At 53.5% G+C, this 24127-nt stretch overlaps 2 protein-coding genes across 2 annotated transcripts in view; one reads left to right on the plus strand and one right to left on the minus strand.

The window, feature by feature from the left end:
• The window catches only part of TET3 (tet methylcytosine dioxygenase 3), a 28223-nt gene extending 15303 nt beyond the window's left edge, over positions 1–12920 (plus strand). Inside the window, exons 3-10 of the mRNA XM_065659072.1 lie at positions 945–1035; positions 1304–1397; positions 1903–2111; positions 2251–2401; positions 3003–3092; positions 3183–3320; positions 4092–4428; positions 4793–12920. Of these exons, the coding sequence (XP_065515144.1) occupies positions 945–1035; positions 1304–1397; positions 1903–2111; positions 2251–2401; positions 3003–3092; positions 3183–3320; positions 4092–4428; positions 4793–6534 (2852 nt within the window). The 3' untranslated portion in view covers positions 6535–12920. The remainder of the gene's footprint in view (positions 1–944; positions 1036–1303; positions 1398–1902; positions 2112–2250; positions 2402–3002; positions 3093–3182; positions 3321–4091; positions 4429–4792) is intronic.
• A 2043-nt stretch (positions 12921–14963) lies between these two features.
• Positions 14964–23881, minus strand: ATP6V1B2 (ATPase H+ transporting V1 subunit B2). Its single transcript, XM_065659158.1, has 14 exons — positions 23726–23881; positions 20820–20875; positions 20140–20238; positions 19508–19601; positions 19341–19418; positions 18725–18864; positions 18492–18593; positions 18052–18149; positions 17718–17841; positions 17335–17485; positions 16872–16954; positions 16677–16781; positions 16337–16466; positions 14964–16212 (listed from the first exon to the last, which is right to left on the minus strand). Exons 1-14 carry the CDS (start codon positions 23853–23855, stop codon positions 16070–16072), a joined length of 1533 nt encoding a protein of 510 aa, XP_065515230.1. The 5' UTR covers positions 23856–23881; the 3' UTR covers positions 14964–16069.
• Positions 23882–24127: the final 246 nt, after the last annotated feature.

The raw sequence follows: 24127 nt of genomic DNA on the forward strand, positions 1-24127 counted from the left end.
CTGCTGTTAGAGGCTGTGCTAACCCAGCCTTGGCTGCAGGCCGTATTGATCCCTGTCTGGGCAGCTGCAGCCCAGCTGAGCCCAGCTTTCTCCTCACCCTGGATCCCAGCCAGTGAGACATGATGGGAATGGAAATCAGGGCAGCGAGAGCAGAGGGGTGGAAGGACACATCAGGCAGATCCGCACTGGGTGCGTCTGACCCAGCGGTGTTGGAGCATCCCTGCACACCCGGGATTGACCCCTGGGCTTCCGTGGATGCTTCCTTTGCATCCCGTGTCAGCACCTTCCTCCCTAAAAGCTCCAAGGTGTTTGCTGCTGTAGGGGGTGAGGGTTGTTGATTGCAGGACTGTAGCCCCAGCATCCTTCTCCTGCCTCTTAGCATCCTTCTCCTATACCTTAGCATCCTTCTTCTGTAGTCCAGCATCCTTCTATAGCCCAACATACTCCTCCTGTGGCTCCAGCATCCTTCTCCTGTAGCCCCAGCGTCCTTCTCCTGGAGGTCCAGCATCCTCCTATAGCCCAGCATCTTTCTATAGCCCAACATCCTTCTCCTGTAGCTCCAGCATCCTTCCTGGTACAAATCCTCTGTGCCGGGATGGAGCCGTGGTTGCTACCAGGAAGCTTGGAGGGGCTGTGGCTGCTCAGGGAGGTTTCCATGTCTGCAGAGGGGATGGTGCTGATGGGTGCAGGTCTGAGCACCCCTTGTTCCTCAGCAGCATTTTAGCGTCTTCCAGAGCAGAAAACAAAGAGGATCCACTGGGCTGCTCAGTGAACCCCATATGTGTCTTCCCTTCCCTGATGCTCTTAGGCGAGATGCCACTGAGGAGCCCTTGATTTTTGGTGCAGAAGTGCTTGGTTTGAGGGAATTAGGGGTTTGGCATCTCTTGGGGCAGATCGTAGAGGTGCAAATCCCAAAATCCTTGTTCCCCTTTGTGTCTGTGCAGAGCAAATTGTGGAGAAGGACGAGGGGCCCTATTACACCCACCTGGGCTCGGGGCCCACTGTGGCATCCATCAGGGAGCTCATGGAGGAACGGTAAGGAACCAGGGGGCCTGGAAGTAAAGGGGGGACTGATGGGTCCTATGAGGGAAACTGGGGGACCTGTGAAGGTGAATGGTGTCTGTGTGGATGAGCAGGGGCTCTGAGGCTGTGTGGGGTCCTGGGGGGGGGTCTTGTGAGGGCAAGTGGCATCCTGTGAGGGTGAGTGGAGGGGTCCATTGAGGGCAAGTGGGGTCCCATGAGGTGAGGGGGGAGCTCATGAGCATGGGGCTGGTGAGCAAGGCTGATGCCCATTCCCTGGCAGGTATGGAGAGAAGGGCAAGGCCATCCGCATCGAGAAGGTCATCTACACGGGGAAGGAGGGGAAGAGCTCCCGGGGCTGCCCCATCGCCAAGTGGGTGAGTACCTGTGCCTTGGATCTTGTCCCCGCTTGGCAGTGCCCGCTGAATGACATGTCTGTACCTGCAGCCCTTGGGCTGGGCAGGACCCCCAGCCTGGCACCCCCAAGCCCATTGGGGTGAATGCACCCATGGGAGCTCCAACAACTCTGCCCACCCAAATTCCCACTGCGGAAGGCAGCCAGGACCCACTTTTGGGGTCCTCCCCGTAGAATCAACAAGGTTGGAAAAGACCTTTAAGATCATCAAAGACATTTAAGATCACCAAGTCCAACCATTCCGCAGCACTGCCAAGGCCACCACTAACCCATGGCTCTGAGAGCCTTAGGCTACGTGTCTCATGATGTATGACTCCAGCACTGCCCTGGGCAGCCTTTTCCAGTGCCTGAGCACCCTCTGGGGAAGGAATTGTTCCTCAAATCCATCTAAACCTCCCCTGGTGCAGCTTGAGGCCATTACCGGGAAGTGTTTGCTCTTGGAGTGGTCTGACCCCTCTGTTTTCCAGGTGATCCGGAGACACAACCAAGAGGAGAAGCTGCTGTGCCTGGTGCGGCACCGGGCTGGCCACCACTGCCAGAACGCCGTCATCATCATCCTGATCCTGGCCTGGGAGGGCATTCCCCGCACGCTGGGGGACACCCTGTACCAGGAGCTCACCGACACCCTCACCAAGTACGGGAACCCCACCAGCCGCCGCTGCGGCTTGAATGACGAGTAAGTCACAGCATGCCGTTAGTCCTGTTGGGAATGGGATGGGAAGAGGATGTGGGAGGTCTGGGGATTCGCTGCCTGTTTTCAGAGCTGCCATCACCATGCTGGTGGCTGATGTTCCTCCACGGTGTTCCTCTTGCAGCCGGACCTGTGCATGCCAAGGCAAAGACCCCAACACCTGCGGCGCTTCCTTCTCCTTCGGCTGCTCCTGGAGCATGTATTTCAATGGATGCAAATATGCCCGGAGCAAAACTCCTCGCAAGTTCAGGCTGGTGGGAGATAATCCCAAAGAGGTGGGTGACACGGGTGGGGCTGTGGGTTTGGACCTCCGTTTGCCCTCAAGTTTTGCAGGGGAGAGGCCAGAAAATGAGGTTCCTTGTGGGATTTTTGATGGATTAGGGAGATCATGGAATCATGGTGTGGTTTGGGTTGGAAAGGATCTTAAGATCGTCCAGTTCCAACCCTCTGCCACAGGCAGGGACACCTTCCACTAGAGCAGCTTGCTCCAGGCTCTGAGGTCTCCATGCAGCTTCTCCAGATGGGGAAATGGAAGCCAGCCTGATGAAACCAGAGAGCAGGTTTAGGTTCATGTCCTAGAACCAGACTTTTGGAGTGACAGCAAGTGCTGGTATGGGGTGGCACAAACGGATCCTCTCTAGAAACCCCAGGGGAGATGGCAGAGGGCTCATGGGTCAAGCAAGCTGAAGCGCAACAGATGCTGAGGGTGGAGGCTGAATGGCCAAAATGTCACCAGGAATTGAAGCAATGTAGTTTGTGCACTGGAGGACATCATGGGAAGGGTTGGGTGCCATGTTTAGTGCAGGGGCTGTGTCCCCAATTCCATCCCTGCTGCCGAAACCCCTGGGTGACATCCTCCTCTTTTCCCTACTGCAGGAAGAGTTGCTCCGGAAAAGCTTTCAGGACTTGGCCACCGAGGTTGCTCCACTTTACAAGAGGCTGGCACCACAAGCCTACCAAAACCAGGTACTGGTGCATCCCATTTTGGAACACATCACCTGTCAGCAGGCATGTAGGAGATTCTGGATAACCAAGGCCCTCTCCTCCTTCTCCCAGGTTACCAACGAGGATGTGGCGATTGACTGCCGGCTGGGCTTGAAGGAGGGGAGGCCATTCTCGGGAGTGACAGCCTGCATGGACTTCTGTGCTCACGCTCACAAAGATCAGCATAACCTCTACAATGGCTGCACAGTGGTAAGCAAGGGGCTGGTGGGGCTTTTTGGGGTGCTCCTCCTTGTGTTTGGGATGCTGTTGGGGGCTGTTCAGGCTGGAGAAGAGAAGCGGCGTGGAGACCTCAGAGCAGCTTCCAGTGTGTGAAGGGGGCTACAAGGATGCTGGAGAGGGGCTCTGCATCAGGGACTGTAGCGATAGGACAAGGGGTGACGGGTTCAAACTGAAACGGGGACTTCAGGTTGGAGATAAGGCAGAAGCTCTTCCCTGTGAGGGTGCTGAGGCGCTGGCACAGGGTGCCCAGAGAAGCTGTGGCTGCCCCATCCCTGGCAGTGCTCAAGGCCAGGTTGGACACAGGGGCTTGGAGCAAGCTGCTCCAGTGGAACGGGTCCCTGGCTGTGGTAGGGGGTTGAAATTGGGTGATCTTAAGCTCCTTTCCAACCCAAACCATTCCATGATTCATTCTATGATTCATTCTGTGATTCATTCTATGATTCATTCTGTGATTCTATGCTCCTTTTTGAGCCACTCGGCTGTCCCCAGTTGTCATCACTGCATGACTCCAGTGGCTGCTCCTCAGTGGTTGCACACCTCAGATGAAACTGTTCAGGTCTGTGGGGTGCTGAAGCCACCCCAGCTGGACTGAATCATGGTGCTAGCAAGGGCCATGTGTTTGGTTCCCAATTTGGTTCCCATTGGAGGTTCCCAAATGCCCACTGGGGACCAGTGTAGGCTCGGGCGGGAGGATGCTAGGTTGGGTGGCTTCACACTGATGGTGTCCCATGCGTCCCGCAGGTCTGCACGCTGACAAAGGAAGACAATCGCGTGGTGGGGAAAATCCCTGAAGATGAGCAGCTGCACGTCCTCCCCCTCTACAAGATGTCCAGCACGGATGAGTTTGGCAGCGAGGAGAACCAAAACGCCAAGGTGGGCAGCGGGGCCATCCAGGTGCTCACATCCTTCCCCCGTGAGGTCCGCAAGCTGCCCGAGCCTGCCAAGTCCTGCCGGCAGAGGCAGCTGGAGGCGAGGAAAGCCGCCGCAGAGAAGAAGAAGCTGCAGAAAGAGAAGCTGATGACACCGGAGAAGATCAAGCAAGAGGCACTCGAGCTGCCCACGCTCCAGCAGAACGCAGGTAATGGGGGCAGAGGCGAAGGTCCACCACCCTGAGCTGTCTGGACCACACATGAGGGGATGAAGATGTGGTTGGGTGCTGCCGTGGGGTGGTGGTTGTTGAGCTCTTGGCATGTTGGGGTGAAGGGTGGCGTTTCTGTTGTGCCTGCTTGGGTTTTCCCCATGCTGCCGGGTACTGGGAAGCTCTGATCGTGCAGGTGTGAATCAGTGCCAGTGCACTGGGTGATGCTGACCTCCATGCTTGCTTGGCAGTACCATCATCATGGGGTTTCTGAGTCCAGCTGAGTTGTCAGGGTCCTTGTTCCCCACTAGTGGCTTCCTGGGCTGGCAGTTCACAAGGGGCTGTGTGTGTGCTGTGCCTGCAGGTATGGCCTTGAAAAGCGGGCTGCCCCCCCAGCCACTGAAACCTTCCATCAAGGTGGAGCCACCGAGCCACTACAACGCCTTCAAGTACAATGGCAACGCGGTGGTGGAGAGCTACTCGGTGCTGGGGAGCTGCCGGCCCTCCGACCCGTACAGCATGAACAGTGTTTACTCTTACCATTCCTACTATGCACAGCCCAATCTGCCTTCCGTGAACGGGTTTCACTCCAAGTTCGCGCTTCCCTCCTTCGGGTATTATGGCTTTTCCAGCAACCACGTCTTCCCCTCACAGTTTCTCAATTACGGGGCATCCCGTAATGCCTCGGGGAGCAACTGGGTGAGCAATGGCTATGAGAAGAAGCCTGACGTCCCAGCCCTGCAGGAGAGCCTCAACCACACCTATGGGAATACCAGTTTCCCTGAGCCCATCCCGAACAGCGTCCGGAGCAAAAACCATCACCAGCGCACGTACGAGCGGGCTAACCGCTATGCCAGCCAGCAGAAGGCAGCGGCGGCCGGGCCGCACAGGACTAGCTCAGGCTCTGAGGAAGCCCAGCCGTTTGCACAGAACTGTTTCAGCAGCCGGCCGATCAAGCAGGAGCCTCCAGATCCTCCACCAGCCATCGAGCCCCTTCCCACCGCAGCCGCCATGCCCGGCACTGGTTTAACTCTGCCGCCCATCCCGGCGCGCACCGCGGGGCCGGAGCAGCGGTGGAGCCCCTTCAAAGCATCCCGGGGCACGTCTTCTTCCCCAGAGAGGACTAACACGGCGGAGGGCTCCTGGAGCTCCCTGGCACCGGGGTCTGGTGGGAGGGAGAAGCCCAGCGCCTTCGATGCTGCCGCCCGCTTGCCGCCGCCGCCGCCGGGGAAGCAGTGGCCCAACGTTGTGGTGGGAGAGGCGGCGGCAGCGGCACGGAGCTCGGGCTTGCTGCCGAAACCATGGAGCCCCTGCAAGCTGGGGGAGCCGGCGCTGTCTGGCACGGGCACCCCGAGCCTGCTGGGGCCATTGGGTTTTGGCTCATCCCTACCGGGGCTTCCGGGCTTCCCCGAGGAGCCGTGGGGCTCGGTGAAGGCGGAGGAGCGCAGGACGCCGGCGCCCAGCCCCGGGCTGCTGGAGAAGCCATGGGAAGCGGCGGTGGGTGAGAAAGGGGCTGTAGGGACCCGCCGGGAGAAGCCGTGGGATCCGTTTGGCCTGGAGGAGGATCTGCCGGAGAAGACGGTGAAAGAGGAGGAAGAGGAGGAGGAAGAGGAAGAGGAGGAAGAAGAGGAGGAGTGGTCGGACAGCGAGCACAACTTCCTGGATGAGAACATCGGCGGGGTGGCCGTGGCGCCGGCGCACGGCTCCATCCTCATCGAGTGCGCCCGCCGCGAGCTCCACGCCACCACCCCGCTGAAGAAACCCAACCGCTGCCACCCCACGCGCATCTCCCTGGTCTTCTACCAACACAAGAACTTGAACCAGCCCAACCACGGCCTGGCGCTGTGGGAGGCCAAGATGAAGCAGTTGGCAGAGCGGGCTCGTGCCCGGCAAGAGGAGGCGGCGCGTTTGGGTCTGCCACCGGACGCCAAAGCCTTCGCCAAGAAACGCAAGTGGGGCGGCGCGTTGGCGACCGAGGCGCCCAGCAAGGAGAGGAGGGACTCGGTCCCCACGCGGCAGGCGGTGGCCATCCCCACCAACTCTGCCATCACTGTGTCCTCCTATGCTTACACCAAGGTGACAGGCCCCTACAGCCGCTGGATCTGAGACGGAGGCAACCGCCACGGCCCCATCTTACCTCAACCCTCGGCAGCGCCGGCGCCCGGCGTTGCTTCGTGGTGCTTTCTCCTCGGGCGTGGGGGAGAAGAAAAGGATTAGGAATAAAATAGACAAAAAGAAAAAATAATAAAGAGAAGCAAACCACAAGAAGAACAGAGGAAAAAAACCCACCCAACCCACAGAAAGCAAACCCAAGGCCCAAACAGCGGAGCCGGCGCGGGCGCACGCCATCAGAGGGCTGCGCTTGGCGAGGAGCTGGCCAACAGAGCAAACCGTGGTAAAACCAAAAGAGGACGGTGCTGTTTGAGGCTTTTTGGGAATCTCATATTTATATCGCCATGGGTTTTTTAATCCAGCCTTGTGCAAAGGGCCGGAGGAGTCCATAGCGTCCTTTGGCAAAGGAGAGGTTTTTAATTCCACTTAAAAATACCGCCTATTTATTGGATTTTGTTTTATTTTATTTGTTACTCCGACCACAACGACGAAGCCGATCTTCGAAAGAGAAGCCAACGTGGAAAACTCAACCCAACCTTGAACACAGATCAAATCCAACCCGCTCACCAAACCAGCTTAAAGGCAAGAGGTTACCCCCTCCAGCTCCAACACACGGGGGCTGGCAGGGGCTGGTGCTTCACCATCAGCCAGACACGCTGAAAATCCAACCATGGTTTTGCCCAAGGACCTCAAATTACCTGTTTTTCAGCTCGAGGAGTCCTTTCTTACAGCGAGGAACGTCCCGGCACGGCGCGTCTTCGCTCGGCTCCTCGCTCCCGGTGGCATTGGCTCCGCCGGGATGGATCGAGCCGGCGTCTTTCCCAACGCCAGAGACCTCAGGACACGTCCGGGCTGGGGGCTGCCGCTGCCGGGGGCTTGGACTTGGGGGGGATCCTTTGCTGATGGTCCCAGGAACGGCGGTGGCAGCTCTAGAAGGAGCTGACAGGACAAAAAATGATCCAAAACCAGGAAACAAACCCACCCCAAGCCCAAACTGTGAATAGCTGGTGTTGCTCTTGTACATCACTGTTGCTAAAGTCTGGTGCTTTCCGTCTCCGGGGGACTTTCTCCGTGCAATCGGCTCTGGGAAGAGCGAATCCCAAGACTTGGCTGGCCAAAACCCCGCTGGTCCGCCTTCCCTGCCGGTGCCGGTGAGCACCGCCGGGGCTCGGTGCTTTATCTCTTCCCCCGGGTGCCATCCCTTCTTCCTACGGATCACCGTTCTTCCCGCAAAACCCCCTTTCCCCAAGGAACAACCCAACCAACGCCGACAACAACCGCGTGGTGCTTTTCGAACAATCTCAGTCGAAACTTCCTGCCCGTCGCCGATGCCGAAGCCGCTCCGGGATGGATGGATAGATGGATGGATGGATGGTCTAATAGAAGGTGTCCCTGCCCATGGCAGGGGGTTGGAACTGGATGATCGTAAGGTCCTTTCCAACCCAAACTGTTCTATGATTCTATGGAGGGATGGATGGATTCATGGATGGATGGAGGGATGGATGGATGGATGGATGGAGGGATGGATGGATGGATGGAGGGATGGATGGATGGGCGGGCGAGGAGCTGCCCTGTGGCTCACCAGGAGGGTGGCGTGGCCGAATCCGGGTGCCGGCGTCCCCGGGGAGGTCGTTGCTTTTGCACTTTGAGGTGCCTTTTGGAGAGCCAGCGAGCCAGAGCCGACGCCGTCACCGTGCAGAAATCCCCTTGTGTTTACTGTCCCCCCTCTTCCTTCCTCGCGCACTGGCACAGATCAGCAGGATCTCAGTCAAAAGCAGCCGGGTCATTTCCGTGCTCTTGATTTTAAACCTGTAAATAGGGAAAGAATTTTTTTAAAAGCACTTTCACCTAGATTTAAAAACAAAAGCGAAACTTAAAAAGAGAGAAAAAAGCCCCCAATTCCTTCTCCCTCCCCCCCCCCCCAACAACTTGAAACAGTTACGTTTGAAACCAGATTCTTGTGGGAGAACTGTAAATACTGGCAGAATATTTAACATGCTTCGTCCGTCCTTCAGAATTAATCCCCTTTTTTGTTCTTAACTTTTAACCTGTAAAGTCGCGTATATTCGACAAGGAAACTCAACGAGCTATTACCGCTTTTCTTAGACATCCCCAATAGCATATCAGGATTGGAGGAGTCGAGGGCGAGTCAGATTGTAGGGATAACCCGCAGGCGATGCTGGTTCCGATGTGGATACGGTGAAAATGGGACCGGGTTGATCCCGTTGGACGGGGCCGGATTCGGGTGCCGGCCCCGGTTGGCATCGCCTTGGCTGTCGTGGCGCGGGTGCCTTGTGAGCTTCGCCTGGATGCGTTTGGAACCGGGAGGAGAAGGGGGTCCGTGTAACCTGTCTGAGTCCTGCTTCCTCGGAAGGGGTTGGTTTTGGTGCAGGGATAGGGGAAGGGGTCGGTCCGGCGGGATCAACCCCGGGGTTAAGCGGGGAGATGCCGGCGCCGCGGGTCGGGGAGCGAGAACTGCTGCAGTCTCACGTTTTTACACTACATAACGTCGAAACCTACCTCAAATCTCAGTCATGATAAAGGAGCACGCTTCAGACTCGTACGAAAACTCAAAATCTATGCACAGCTCTTTACCCCTTGCTGCTGAGAGGCTCTTTTTGCAAGCTAAAGCTTTCCCTTTCCCCGTCCTGGCGGCCGCGCTCATCCCACCTCATTCAGGGGCACTCACTTATGGGGGGGGGGGGGGGTCCGTGTTTTTAATCGCTCCGGGGTGCGATGGGGACCTCGTTTTGCAGCAGGTCGTGGCCGCAATGGTGCTAGACCAACGCCCGTGGTAGAAACCCTGGGGAGAGCTGGGCTTGGGGAGCCCAAAGGGGCTCCTTCCCTCCTACTTTGGCTCTTCCAGCCACGGTGCTTCACTTTGGGCAGGAAACGGGAAGCGTTTTGGGGGTCCCCCCCCCTCAACTCTCGGGACAAGGGGAAGGAGAAGGAAAGCAGAATCCCTGAGGTGCCTCAATAGCTGATTTTTTCCTTTTAATACTGGAGTATGCTTTGTGGGCTCTATAAGGCATATTTTTATTCAGTGAAATCTTGTAATCCAAACGGTGCTAATGGTGTTTTAACAAACTCTATCACGCTTCTGCCTGATTCCATCTCGCTGAGGTGCTACTAAATGTACATACGAAACTCGGGAACCAAGGAGACAAAGCAAAAAGCAATGTCGTGGAGAAGGAGGTCTTAACTTTACCGGAGCGGCAGCTCGAAGCGTGCCGGGAGCCACTTGGGTTTATGCAAACCGAGATCGGAGCCTGTGCCCCTCCGGAGCGGGGCCGCGGTGCTGATGTGGTGCTTGGATGAGGTGCTCAGTTGAGGTGCTCGGCCGCGGGTCGTGGAGGTGGTGGTTGGATGCGGTGCCTGGGCTCAGCCAGGGTGCGTGAACATGGTGCTCGACAGCGGTGCTTGGACGTGGCGTGTGGACACGGTGCTCAGCCGAGCATCGTGGATGCGGTGCTTGGATTGTGGTGCATGGACACGGTGCTTGACCGGTGTATATGGACACGGTGCTTGGTCATGGTGCTCGGACATGGTGCTTGGTCGTGGTGCTCGGGCACGGTGCTCAGCCACGCGCCATGGACATGGTGCTTGGCCGGGGTGTGTCAGCACGGTGCGTGGACATGGTGCTCGACCACGGCGCTTGGACATGATGCGTGGACATGGTGCTCGGGCACGGTGCTCAGCCACGCATCATGGCCACGGTGCTTGGACGTGGTGGTGTCAACATGGTGCGTGGCCGCGGTGCTGGGACGTGGTGTGTGACCACAGTGCATGGACATGGTGCTTGACCACGGTGCTCCCTCATGGTGTGTGGAAATGGTGCTTGGGCACGGTGCTTGTCCATGGACGTGGTGCGTGGACACGGTGCTCGGGCATGGTGCTTGTCTGCACACCGTGAATACGGTGTATGGACGTGGTGCTCACCAGGGTATAGGAACATGGTGCTCGGCGCGTGGACGCGGTGCTCAGCCACAGCGCTCGGACGCAGTGTGAGGACACGGTGCTCAGGATGTGAACGTGGTGCTCGGGCAGGGTGCTCAGCCTGGTGCATGGGGATGCTGTGCATGGACAGTGCACGGTGCACAGCCACGGCGCAAGGGCATGGCATGTAGATGCGGTGCTCCGGCACCGTGCATGACCACAGTGCTCAGACATGGTGCTTAGATGTGGTGCTCGGGGGCACGGCGCACAGTGGTGGAGCACATCCGTGGTGCTGCCACAGGGGCATGGTGCATGGATGTGGTGCTTGGACATGGTGCTTGGGCACGGTGCTCAGCCGCTGTGCACAGACACAGTGCTTGGCCATGGTGCTTGGGCAGGGTGCTTGGCACCATGCATGGACACAGTGGTTGACCCTCATGCTTGACCATGGTGCTTGGCACCATGCACAGACACAGTGGTTGACCATGGTGCTTGGCCATGGTGCTTGGCCATGGTGCTTGGCACCATGCATGGACACAGCGCTTGACCATGGTGCTTGACCATGGTGCTTGGCACCATGCACAGACACAATGGTTGACCATGGTGCTTGTCCACAGTGCTTGGCACCATGCATGGACACAGTGCTTGACCATGGTGCTTGGCCACGGTGCTTGGCCATGGTGCTTGGCACCATGCATGGACACAGTGCTTGGCCATGGTGCTTGGCACCATGCACAGACACAATGGTTGACCATGGTGCTTGGCCATGGTGCTTGGCACCATGCACAGACACAATGGTTGACCATGGTGCTTGACCATGGTGCTTGGGCATGGTGTTTGACCATGGTGCTTGGGCATGGTGCTTGACCATGGTGCTTGGCCATGGTGCTTGGCACCATGCACAGACACAATGGTTGACCATGGTGCTTGACCATGGTGCTTGGGCATGGTGTTTGACCATGGTGCTTGGGCATGGTGCTTGACCATGGTGCTTGGCCATGGTGCTTGGCACCATGCACAGACACACTGGTTGACCACGGTGCTCGGCCGCGGTGCTCACCCTCCATGCACAGACACGGTGCTGGGCCATGGGCGCCCTGGCCCTGCCGCGGTTGAGCACCGTGCCCCTCCATGCCGCTCCTGCACAGCCCCTGCTCACCCCACGGTGCCCCCGCCCGCGGGCACCGCTCAGCACCGCGCTTGGCGCTGCCCTCACCCTGCAGCTCCTCCCCGTGCCCGCAGCACGCTGTGCGCAGCCCGCTTCCGCCCGCCTCGCTCTTTTCCCCCTTTTCCCCCCACTTTTGTCCATGTTTCGGGGTTTATTGGTGCTACTTCCTTCCCCTTCGGCTTCCCGTCAGCGCTGGGGCAGCAGCTCCCCCCCACGCCCCCCAACCAAGGCAAATACCTCAAACCCCCCCAATTCCCCCAGCGAATCCGGGGCGAATCTTTCCGAAATCAGGGATCCTTCCGCAGCGGTTTCTTCCTTAATTATTATGGGTTTTTCTCTCCCCCCCCCCCCCCCCCCCCTTTTCCCTTTCCGCCCGGGTTTGTTCCTCATTTTTCCGCATCCTTCAGGGATTTCAAACCGCCGCAATTTCAGCCTCATTTTTTAACCCCAGGAGCAACATTTTTGGGTTGATTCTTGTGTTTTTTGGGAACCACTTGGTTTTCCCACCACGACTCCCCCCCCCCCCAAAAAAAAAAACCCTAACCCCATAAAGAGGTAAGAATTCCACCGCACCCCACCCATCAAGCGCCATTTCTCCTTCAGAGTCGGGAATTCCATTGGAAGCGGGGAGGGATTTGGAAGGGGGGGTTTGGGATCATGGAAAAGGGGAGCGGGACGGCGGCAGGCGGAAAGGGGGGGACACACGGGGGGGTGTCCCGGCGGCTCCGACCCATTCACACTTGAAGATTCCTGGTCGGGACTGTGGTTACTTGAAATGAAGTTTTGATCCGGGGCGGATCGAGGACCGGTAGATTTTATCCCCATGTCTCAAGGCAATAGGATTAATGTGTATTAAACTGTAGATACTTTTAGGACAGTAAATTTATGCTGATAATTTTATTTTGTATAATTTTCCCCCTTTTTCCCCCCCATTTTCCTCTTTACGTTTGATTTATTTCTCCCTTTTAACACCTTCCCCCCCCCCCCCCGTCTTTTTTCCCGTGTTTTGGTAAATTTATTTTTTAGGCTGCCTAAAAATGACAAGTTTTGGATCCTTCCCCTTCTTTTTCCCCTCCCCCCTCTCCCATTTTGTTGGTTTTTTTTTTGGTTTTTTTTTTTTGGTTTTTTTTTTTCGTTTCGTTGCTGGGTTTTGGTTCTTTTTTTGGTTGATTTTGTAATTTGTATTTTATTCTGCGTTGCCGCGGCCGCCGGGCTGTGAAATGTATTATTCCTGATACCTTTAAAATATTGTGGGTGTTTTAATAAATTTTATATTTATTTTTTGCACTCAAAACGTTGCCCTCCCCTCCCCCTCCCCCCTCCCCCCCTTTCCCTTCCCCCACTTCTGCTTTCCGTGTGTTTTGTGGGCTGGGATGTGGGATTCAGGATGGGTGGGTTGGGAAGGGGACCTGGCATCCTGGAGGGGTTGGTTGGTGAGGGGAAGATGGGGCTCTGTGTATCAGGGAGGTGTCGGGATGAGGAGCAATGGTGGGAATAGGATGGGGATGTGGTTATGGGGGGAGCGTCGGGATGAGCATCTGGGGATGGGATGGGGAGGGAGGAAGGGAGCATGGAAGGGGTGCGTAGGGAGGTAAGGGTTGGGGTCAGTGTTTTGGGGGGTGGGCCAGGATGGTGGCCACTGCTCCCATAGAGGAAGGTGGTGCTGGGCATCACCTGTGTACCCAGGGCTCCGCAGTGGTGCCACTCGGGTGTCCTGGAGCGGAGCAGGTAAAGGGGTTTCACCAGTGAGACTGAACTGGGTTTGTGCCTGTTAAGCACAGCTCCCTTACGGCTCCCAAGCCAAGGGAACCAGAGTCTGCCCCTGCTCCCTGGGATGCAGGGACAGGCCAAGGGGAATGGCTTTAACCTGCCAGAGGGGAGATGGGGATGAGCTCTTTAAGTTCTTCACTATGGGGGTGATGGGACACTGGGATGGGTTGAACAGAGAAGCTGTGGCTGCCCCATCCCTGGCAGTGCTCAAGGCCAGGTTGGACACAGGGCTTGGAGCAAGCTGCTCCAGTGGAAGGGGTCCCTGCCCGTGGCAGGGGTTGGAGCTGGAGGAGCTTTAAGGTCCCTTCCAACCCAAACCAGACTGGGATTCCATGCTCAAGCAGCACCCGTGCTGCTTCCAGCAGCTCTGATTGATTCTTGAAGCATCTCCTGCTGACCAGCTCCATCCCTCCCCACTCCCTGGCCTGCAGTGCCCCTGCGTGGCTGTCCCCGCAGCGCAGGCTGAAGCGTGCAGCTCCGTGGGTGTTAATGGCCAACAGTATCCTTATCCCTGCGGAATTCCTCTTGTTTTGCCCTGGAATGTGCCATCCGCAGGCAGACACTTGCAGGTGTCTCCTGAAGCAGCTCTGCAGCGCTGGCCCAGCCTCAGGAATTCAACCCCAGCTTGCTCAGCCTTTGTCCCTGGAGCCTGGCACCTGCGGAAGGATTTCAGGAATTCTCTGGACTTAGGAACTTACTCCTGTTTTCAAACCTGGTTTCCCTGTGCTGGCTGCTGCTCATGGGGTTATTCCCTGGCTCTCCCTAAGACAGAGGGGCTGGAACCAAGGGGTAAATGGGTAGGAAAAGGCAAAAGCACTCATCCCAACCTCTTTTAAGCCATTGAAAGCCATTGTTGGTACTGAGGAGATGGGAGCTGTGACTTAAAGTGTCTCTTCAGTGACAGATACAGTGCAGGGAGTTTAAGTGAGTTGTGTAAATCACGAGCAATGGCTTTACTGCCTGAAGGACTTGTGCTTCTGTACAAGGAACAGCTCAGACTACGGCTTAGTTTGCACTAGTGCAACACTTAAATACTTCCTCAGTCAGAACCTCGTTTTACGGTGACGGTGGCAGGACATCGGGACGCAGCTTAAGGATGAGCAGCAGCAGGCACAGAAGGTGCCTCCTTCCCTCATTCAGTGACCCATTTGATGTGCAGATTGTTCAAAGGGTGACACCCGAATACAAGGCCCCCCTGACACCCCATAGTCCTGTTCATAGGGAACACCGAGTCAGCGTAAACCTGAGCTCACTTTCAAGCAGCCTTTTAAAGTGTCTTAAGCTTCCTCTAGTGCAAACCACACATTGAGACACCCTTGGACCCGATGGTGTGGCATTGCCCTGCAGCGCCTTTACCCGCTCCCTAGCACAAAGCATTCCTTCCTGAAGCTAAAGGCCAACCCCTCCTCATCAAAAGCTCCAATAGCGACATGAGGGTGGCTCAACAGAAATGGAAGTAGTTTCACTCATGTAACCCCAATGGCAAAGACCATCGGAGCCACTGCTGCCCAACCTGTTTTCAGGCACAAAAACCACCCAAGCTCCTCCGTTGTTCAACACTTTCCATATTTAATTTATTTAGGTATTCTCTACATTAAAGTACTCTCATGCCAACGCTCCCATCCCGACCTCAAGAAAAATAGACTTGACACAGCTTTAGGGTGGAATGCACCGGAGTAGAATTGCCATTGAGTCCAAGTTACAGAGAACACTGAACAAACTGAAGAATTGCACAAAGGAGACACCAGGGAAAGCTGGAATTAGTTACACATCCTTCAGGTCATGTTAGCACCGTCCTAGACAACTACAGAGCAACGTGCTTTAGTTAGCCACACCGGAGCTTAGACTGCATTGAGCCTGGAAAAAAGCAGGGAAGCCTGCCAGCACTGGGTTTGGAGCCTCATCGGAACCAAGGGGAAGGAACAGCACTGCATTGACTAGCCAAGGCTGCAGTGTTTGGAATGCCAAGCTCTCTTGGCTAGCCAGATCTGTGCCTGGAGGGCAAACCACACCAGCTCCAAACACAGCTCAGGACTAATGCAGTAGTTAAGCCTTGTCATGCTACCTGAAGGAACAACCCGCTGGCCTGTGAGCTCTGAAAAGACCCTTTGGCTAGTGGAAAAGCACCCAGCATCCTAGTGGCCTCAGTTTGTGCACACCTTGAAGAACCTTAAGCCATAGTTAAACACCAGTGACTTGCACTTTGCAGCAGGGTAACGCTGTCACGCACCACACTTTGCACCTCGTAGCCTGGGCTTCAGGCAAGGGAGCAGGGCTCCATCTGTTCTACCAGCAGCACCACAACTGGCTGTGATCAGAGTGAGCGGATGCTTTGGACAAAGGAACTCAGCACTTGCTCTTATACTTGAAAGTAAAGATCTACAATCCTCAGACATCCCCTTGAAATGCCTACAAAAGGTGCCGTCACAAAGCTTTGACTATTGCACATCTGTAAGAGCTGGCCTAAATACTCTCCTGAAGATGCAGGCTTTGGAAGAAGGGCTGCTTTAAGACCTGGTATCAGTGTGCACTGGAACACTGGCACAAACGTCACCTATCCTTGGTTTTCACTGTAAGGGCGACAAATAAACAACACATGAAAAAGGAAAACAAACAGCATTTCACAGAGCAAGGGGTTAAGAGATGAAGCTGTGGTTAGTGCTTTGCGGTGGAATCTCGAGGATAGAATTCAGCCAGGGTTGCCTGAGGAATCCTCTTCAACATCTCCTTAGGGAAGATCCGCAAAAGCTGCCACCCGATGTCCAAGGTCTCGTAAACGGTGCGATTCTCATAAGGACCTGCAGAAAGCAACCACAGGCTGAAATGTGGGGCAGGGAAGGGTCTCAGCACCAAGCAGGAGGGAGATGTGAGAGCAGGACCTTGTAGGTGCTAACCCAGACCGGGATGTACGGAAACACTGACCCTGAGCAATGAAGTTCTTCTCGAACTTCTGCAGGAACTCCAGGTAAAGAAGATCATCCGAGGTAAGAGCTTCCTCACCAACCACAGCCTTCATGGCCTGCACATCCTTCCCAATAGCATAGCAGGCATACTAGAAGGGAAGGAAACCAAAGTGCTTTTACTTCGATCGTTCATGTACCCATTTCTGCTCAAACTCAAAGGGTCTCACTGAGCACTCCATGTTTTAAAGCAGCCTCAGCAGTGTTCTGGATGGCAACTGTTCAGCAAGCTCTTTACAGGCTCTTTAGTACAAGGTCTACTTGGAACATGGCCCTGCTGCTCCGAAGAGGTTTTTACATACCAGTTGGTTGGATACATCTGCATGATCCTTCCTGGTCATGCCCTCTCCAATAGCTGACTTCATCAGTCGAGACAAGGAGGGCAAGACATTAATAGGTGGGTAAACCTGGTGGAAAAAGGCATCCAAGACATCATCATTAACACTTCAAGTAGTACAGAATAATCTTAAGTATGTTCTAACTGGGGTGATACATACCTGCCTGTTATGCAGCTGCCTGTCCACATAGATTTGTCCCTCAGTGATGTATCCAGTCAAGTCAGGGATAGGATGAGTAATATCTGTGGAAATAAAATGGTTTGACAGTTTTCAGGCTTTTTAGATCTATTTTAGCACTGATGCAGAAGTGCTAAATGCACTAAATTGCATTGCTAAATTGCAGTGACTTCCACAGTAAAATGCCATCAGTCAGTACCCCCCTTATATCACCAAGCTCTTATGCATGGTTCAGAGCTCCTGATACATGGGGCTGAAGAACAGTCCTGAAGTCTGAAACAGGTAAAGCCCTTCTATTAACAAGACAGAGAAGGCAGCCAAGAACTGCAACATTCACATAGGAACCTGAAGGCCACAGGATTCGCTGTGTGTCCAAAATAGGGCAGGTTGCTCTAAAGGAGTCCTTTGAAGTGCTATTTATTAAAACCACTTGAAAATAACTCACCATCGTTAGGCATGGTAAGAATAGGGATCTGAGTAATGGAACCATTCCTGCCTTCCACGCGCCCAGCACGCTCATAGATAGTAGACAAGTCAGTGTACATGTAGCCTGGGAAGCCACGCCGGCCAGGCACCTCCTCTCTAGCTGCTGATACCTGAGGCAACGCAGAAGAATGTTTCCAAGCAGTCAGATCTCTCATACAGACCAGGTATCTCCCTTAATTAAGCGACACTAACGACTTGAAGCACCCCTTCCTGCAGGTGATACCAAAACACAGCCACACAAACCCCTGTTTGTCACCACAACCACGCAGGGCAAGGCAGATCTGAAACTATGGTATCAAAGTGCCGAATGCCACCAGTCAAGTAAGTCTCATAAATGCATACCTCTCGCAGAGCTTCAGCATAGGAGCTCATATCTGTCAGAATGACCAGCACATGCTTCTCGCACTGATATGCCAAGAACTCTGCTGTTGTTAGAGCCAGACGAGGTGTGATGATGCGCTCGATGCTGAAACAGGACAGTAAGGTATTACTTATGTGTGTGCTTTTAGGCTGCAGGGTAACAGTTTGAAGTTAGAAAGACCTTAAAACCCTCTGCTACTCGCACCAACTGGAATGCCAACATAAGTGGCACCTGGCAGGACACCAGTGGGGCTTCCTCTTCCAGTTTACTCGTCCTTTTCAGCCTTTTCCCAGCCAACGCAGCGTAAATACTTACGTTGGATCATTGGCCAAATTCAGGAAGAGACACACGTTGTCCATGGACCCATTTTCCTCAAAGTCTGACTTGAAGAACCGAGCAGTTTCCATGTTCACCTAAAGCACAGTATTAAGGCATCAGTTCCAGACCAGGTTTCAGCATACTGCATTTTGCCGCATGTTAAGGTCTAAACACCTCATTAATAATCCATAAGCAAAGCTCTCCATCATGAAAATTCCCCTACATTCCCAGAATGAGTTCTTTCTAGAATTCCAGGCTAGAGATTAAGATACTTTATCCTGATCAAACGCACTTTGTTACAGTACTTTTGCCCATTTCGGCTATTCGGCCAGGCGACTCAGCACTGTTTACAAGACCTACTTCAAATACTTCAGCTACTCTCAGCATTGTCTGATCTATTATGTAAGCATCATTTTCCTCCAGTGATATTGGCTTACACCCATAGCAGCAAACACGATGGCAAAGTTCTCCTCACTGTAGTCCATTACATCTTTGGATTTCTTCACCAAGCCAGCCTGGCGACATATCTGAGCTGCGATCTAGGAGGAAAACATGTTTCAGCTCACCTCTATGTTTGATGCTATTATCCAGACTAGAATTTAACCAAGTTTACTTTTTAACCCCCATGAATAAGTCACTAAGGGTTTAGAGAACAGCTTGGAGAACTCACCTCATTGTGGGGCAAGCCAGCAGCTGAGAATATGGGGATTTTCTGCCCCCTGGCAATACTGTTCATACCATCTATAGCAGAAATGCCAGTCTGAATCATTTCCTCTGGATAGATACGACACTGGGGATTGATGGGCTGACCTGGTATGGATTTTAAAGAGAACACATATTATTCTATACATGTCTGAAGCTTAATCAAACTACTACTGACCACGAGCAGTGGTAGAAGGCTCATGTCAAATGGTGCAAACCCCACCGTTAGGTCTAGAACTCTTTAGATGTGCCCGGTCAAACTTGAGCCTTTTGTAGATCCCAAGACTCTGGCATTCTGTGGTCATGTAAATGGTCAAGAGAAGCCTGTCAGGTTAAGTTTTTTATCTTTGGAGGCTGTAGAATTAAGATAGTCTACAACTACTTCAAAGAACAGCTTCCAAGCTTCTGCTGCCTCATCGTTCTGCACTTATGTAAAGTTGATCTGAGTTTGTGCCACATACTCAAAAGATTAATCTTCCCCTAACAGTTAGACCCTACATTTGAAACCAATCTACTGTAACATTTAGAAATCAGAAACACCAGATTTGTATTAACTCCATATCTGAAATGGATTAAGAACCTACCCATTATGTCGAGGAAATCTTCAGCCAAAACAATGGGGCCTCTGTCTATAGGTTTTCCTGAGCCATTAAATACTCTGCCTAAAAGAAAGAGCAGTAAAATAAACCACACACTGACTTACTTGCATAGGTAAGTCTGTTCATTCTTCCAAGCAATATCAAGCACTTACCAAGCATATCCTCAGACACAGGGGTTCGAAGAATATCCCCAGTAAATTCACAAGATGTTTTCTTAGCATCAATACCTGAAGTCCCTTCAAATACCTATGAATATACCAGAAGTTAAAAAACACACAGGAAAAAGGACTAAGTATTGTGCTTTACAAAATCACACACTAAAAAGCTGCTTCACAGCTTGATCAGCCACCAGGATGAAAAGCAAGGTGGTCCTCTGCAAGCGAAGGATTTCAAGAGCAGCTTGTGAGTATAAAACATCACACAGAGACCTACTTTAAACCAAATTCATGAAGTATCAGCAGCAACCAACAAACCCAGCGCCAATCCTTTGATATCAAGCACTTCCCTTTGCCAAGAGGGGAGAGTTCTTCAGATAAGAAGAATGAATATTAACCAGAAACAGCTGTTTAGAAGAAATACCTGTGTCCACATAGCAGAGCTTGGATCTAATACTGTACATTTACATTATGATTCCATTAATCTCGGAATAAGTAGGTAATTTCCTTTTTCATTTATAAGTACCAAAAGAACATACCCCCAGACAGATTTGAGACGGCTCAGATACATGCCAAGTAATAAAATACGTGACTGCTGCAACAAGAGACACTCCTGTCCCTCATCATACCTGAACCACAGCTTTGGAGCCACTGATTTCCAGAACCTGCCCACTCCTTCTTGTGCCATCAGGAAGAGTCAAGTGGACAATCTCCGCGTACCTAGGAAACTGAAGATGAGCAAGAAAGGTGGAAAGCATTAAAATCCAGAGGAATAGCCACGAACAAAAGTTACCAGTTGCAAGCACGCTTAAGCTTAGCAACCAGTCTAGTTTTTAAAGTAAACTCATCGTCAGAACAAAGCTGATTCCAAGGTAGTTAAAAGTTATCAGGCTAAAGCCATTTCTACAGGGACTATATATATAACACTTGCTCAGAGCTTCAGGCTTGCAGAAAGACTGGCCAGAATCTGTTCTAAACCCTCCAGTAGTCCCAAAATACTAATGGAAAGCTGGAAGAATGAGCTGGCTTTTGCCTCTTCATCAGTTGCTTGCCAGTAATTTGAGACCAAGCCAAAAGTGTTTCCAGTTCCTTCCACAGAGCACTTCTGCTTTGGTAACAAAAAGGTCAAGAACAAAGCAAATAGGTATGTTTCTGCATTGAGTTTAGACCACATTTTGGGTGGTTCTGGTAAAACTGAAGCACTCGTTCCTTTCTTTCCCTCAACAGGCTCAACAACTCTCCCTTTCTGTCCAGGACAGGCACAACTCTCCCTCAGAAACCTCCATTCATTGAGAATCAGAATCTTTACCTTAACTTGATCCAAGATAACCAGGGGACCATTCACACCCGAGACAGTTTTGTAAGCTGTAAGAAAGCAAAGCACAAGTTAGATGCTTCCTGAGAACAGCAGTAATAGCCTACATAATGCTTCATTCCTATCACCAACCTCAGGTTTGCAGGTTTTGGGCCCAGCTCCATACCATTGCTGTCTGTTACAAACTCTACAAGAAGGATGAAGTATGAATGGTGGTACCAGCATTTTTTGCTGCTCCCTGCACATCAGGCAACATTAACTACACGATATTGCCATTTCCTTGACTGTCACAGAAATCTACTACAGGTCTAGATGCAGGGATAATGGGAATGGCACCAGAAACACCAATGCAATGTACAGGTGACATTTTAAGCTAAGAAAAAGAGACAAATGCAAGAACTTTAAAACAAAGCAGGGATTACCATCTGTAACTTGTGATGAAGGTGTCACTGCAATTTATGTCCAACAAATGACAAGATCTTAATCGTACTCAATCATACTCAAAGATACTTAATCAATACTCAACTTGGAGGCTTTTTAAGCACTGAAGTGCCTTGCTCCACAACACTGGTACAGCCTCTAGTGAGCCAAGCAAGTAGATTTCATGCACTAAAGCTGATCAGCAGAGCTTCTACAGTGAGCTTTGGCACTCTGCTAAGAGGAAACCTCACAGCACCTTTCCCGTTCCCTGAGGACGGGTCAATGCACTATACTGTAAGAGGATGAATTTCACCTTGGCCAAACTGCTCCTACTCTTGGGTTTAACTTAAGGATTGACACCTGACAGAAGGCCACAGCTCATGTCTTAAACATCAGCAGCTCAGGTATCAGCACTACAGACAGCTTCCTGGGGTACCAAGTGCCCAGAACTCACCACAGTGCTATCAGCCCAGTGGAAAGGATGTGAAAACTGTGTCCTGTGTTACTCTAAGGACACACTAACACCCCAGCTGGAGCCTGGAATCACTTGATCCACAGATAACATTGAGTCAAAGCTTGATCAGAATCACAAGAGCAGTGACCAAGGGAGTGACTGTTAATCACTTATCCCTGGGAGGGAAAAGTGAGCAAGTGGAGCCATGTGCAGCACAGGGGAGACACCAGCACCATTCAAGGCAGAGCGAACAGGCACTCGTGGTACCAGGGAATGAACGATCCAGCTTAGCCCAGCTTTGGCACACTTACCATGCTTTGTCTCGACTGTCAACAAGGTGGTATTTACAGTTCAACAAACCGTCTGAACTGTTGCAATGTAATCTCTTAATTGGCAATAATCAGAACTGCATTAGATAAGGTTTGAGGGTCACTGGGTGTATAAGAAGGTCTACAGCTGGAACTCCTCAGTTTTGGCAACATCCTGCTGGACACGTGCCCCTGAATCAGTCTCAATCAAGAGCACAGGCTGACCTGCTCTCTTCACCCGAGCAGGGAGAACCCCACAGACATTATAATACACTGCAAAGAGTTCAGACTGCAGCTGTATGCAGCTCACTGGGAATGGAAAACATGGTCTTGAGCAAAGCATTTCATCCCATGACTGTCTCATGAGCACATCTTCCTCAATCGGCAGGAAAGGGCTCACACTCCCTGCGCTGTCCACACAACAGTATCTCCTTGACATGAAGCAGCATCAATCCCCTTTGAAAGCAGCTCACCGCTGACTCCAAATTCCTATTTCTGATAAAATCACAGTTCTATGGCAAACCAAAAGCAACTGGAATGTTTTTCATATCCAGATTGCAGCTTGGGCGAAAGCCAAAACCTACATGGAAGAAATCAAATTCACAGAATCATGGAATGGTTTGGGTTGGAAGGGAGCTTAAAGCTCATCCAGCTCCAACCCCTTCCCTGAGCAGGGACCCCTTCCACTGGAGCAGCTTGCTCCAAGCCCCTGTGTCCAGCCTGGCCTTGAGCACTGCCAGGGATGGGGCAGCCACAGCTTCTCTGGGCACCCTGTGCCAGCGCCTCAGCACCCTCCCAGGGAAGAGCTTCTGCCTAAGAGCTCATCTCAGTCTCCCCTCGGGCAGGTTAAAGCCATTCCCCTTGGCCTGTCCCTACAGGCCCTTGTCCAAAGCCCCTCTCCAGGTTCCCTGCAGCCCCTTTAGGCACTGGAGCTGCTCTAAGGTCTCCCCTTATGGAGCCTTCTCTTCTCCAGGCTGAACCCAGCTCTCTCAGCCTTAACCACAACCATGCAGTCACCCAGGCTCCAACCTCGGCAGAAGCCTCCTCTCCAGAGCAAGGCAGGCTTGGGGGTGGGCAGGAATCGCAATGACTGACCTGGCTTCTAACCAGGCTGAGCATTTCAAGGAAACCACTGCCCTGCCTGACACCCCATAAGCGCTGGTGCTGTTAAGGTGTACGCATGGAGGTGATTGTGCAATTACCACCTACAGCAGCAAAAAGACCAGGAAAAGCCGCAATTTTGGCGTTCCCCTTGCCCTGCAATCAGTTTTTTCTTTACAAGGCTTCTGTATTTCCCCTTTTTCACCACATTTCTCAGCAGCTCAACCCACAGCACCCCGGAATCGGCGCAACTTCCAGCTCCCGCTGAAGCACTGTGGTACCCAGTGGGCTCCAGCTCGGGAGGTCCCAACGGATACCCCCGGCTCTGCACGGGGAGACCAGGTCTACCTCAGGGGGGACCCGGTTCTACGTCAGGGGGGGCCCGGTTCTACCTCAGGGGGAGCCCGGGTCTACCTCAGGGGGGCCCGGTTCTACCTCAGGGGGAGCCCGGGTCTACCTCAGGAGGGGCCCGCTTCTACCTCAGGAGGGGGGGCCCGGTTCTACCTCAGGGGGGGCCCGGTTCTACCTCAGGGGGGGCCCGGTTCTACCTCGGGGGGGGCCCGGTTCTACCTCAGGGGGGCCCAGCCGCGGTGCCCCCCGCCGTGCCCCGCACTCACTGAGGCGCGGCTGCGAGAGGAAGTCCCGGGTCAGCGCCGCCGCCTGCTCGAAGGCCCCCGCCTGCTCCCGCGGCCCGCCGGGCCCAGCGCCGTTCACCAGCCCGCGCATAGCCCGCACCACTGCAGCCATCTTCTGCGCACAGCGACACTGCGCATGCGCGGGTTATAGAGGGCAGGCGGGAGGGACCCGCCCCGCGCAACGCCCCCCCCCTGCAGCCGGAGGGAGGAGCTGGCCAGGGTGCTGAGGGTGGGGGAGAGGAGAGAGGGGAGAGGGAAAGGGAAGGGAAGGGAAGGGAGGGAAAGGGAAGGAGGAAAGGGAAAAGGGAGGGGGAAAGGGAACACGAAAGGAAAGGAGGAAAAGAAGAGGAAAAGAAAAAGAGAAGGAAAAACGGAAAGGGAAGA

This window comes from Lathamus discolor, chromosome 22 (assembly GCF_037157495.1).
Source record: "Lathamus discolor isolate bLatDis1 chromosome 22, bLatDis1.hap1, whole genome shotgun sequence".
NCBI classification, from domain to species: Eukaryota; Metazoa; Chordata; class Aves; order Psittaciformes; family Psittacidae; genus Lathamus; species Lathamus discolor.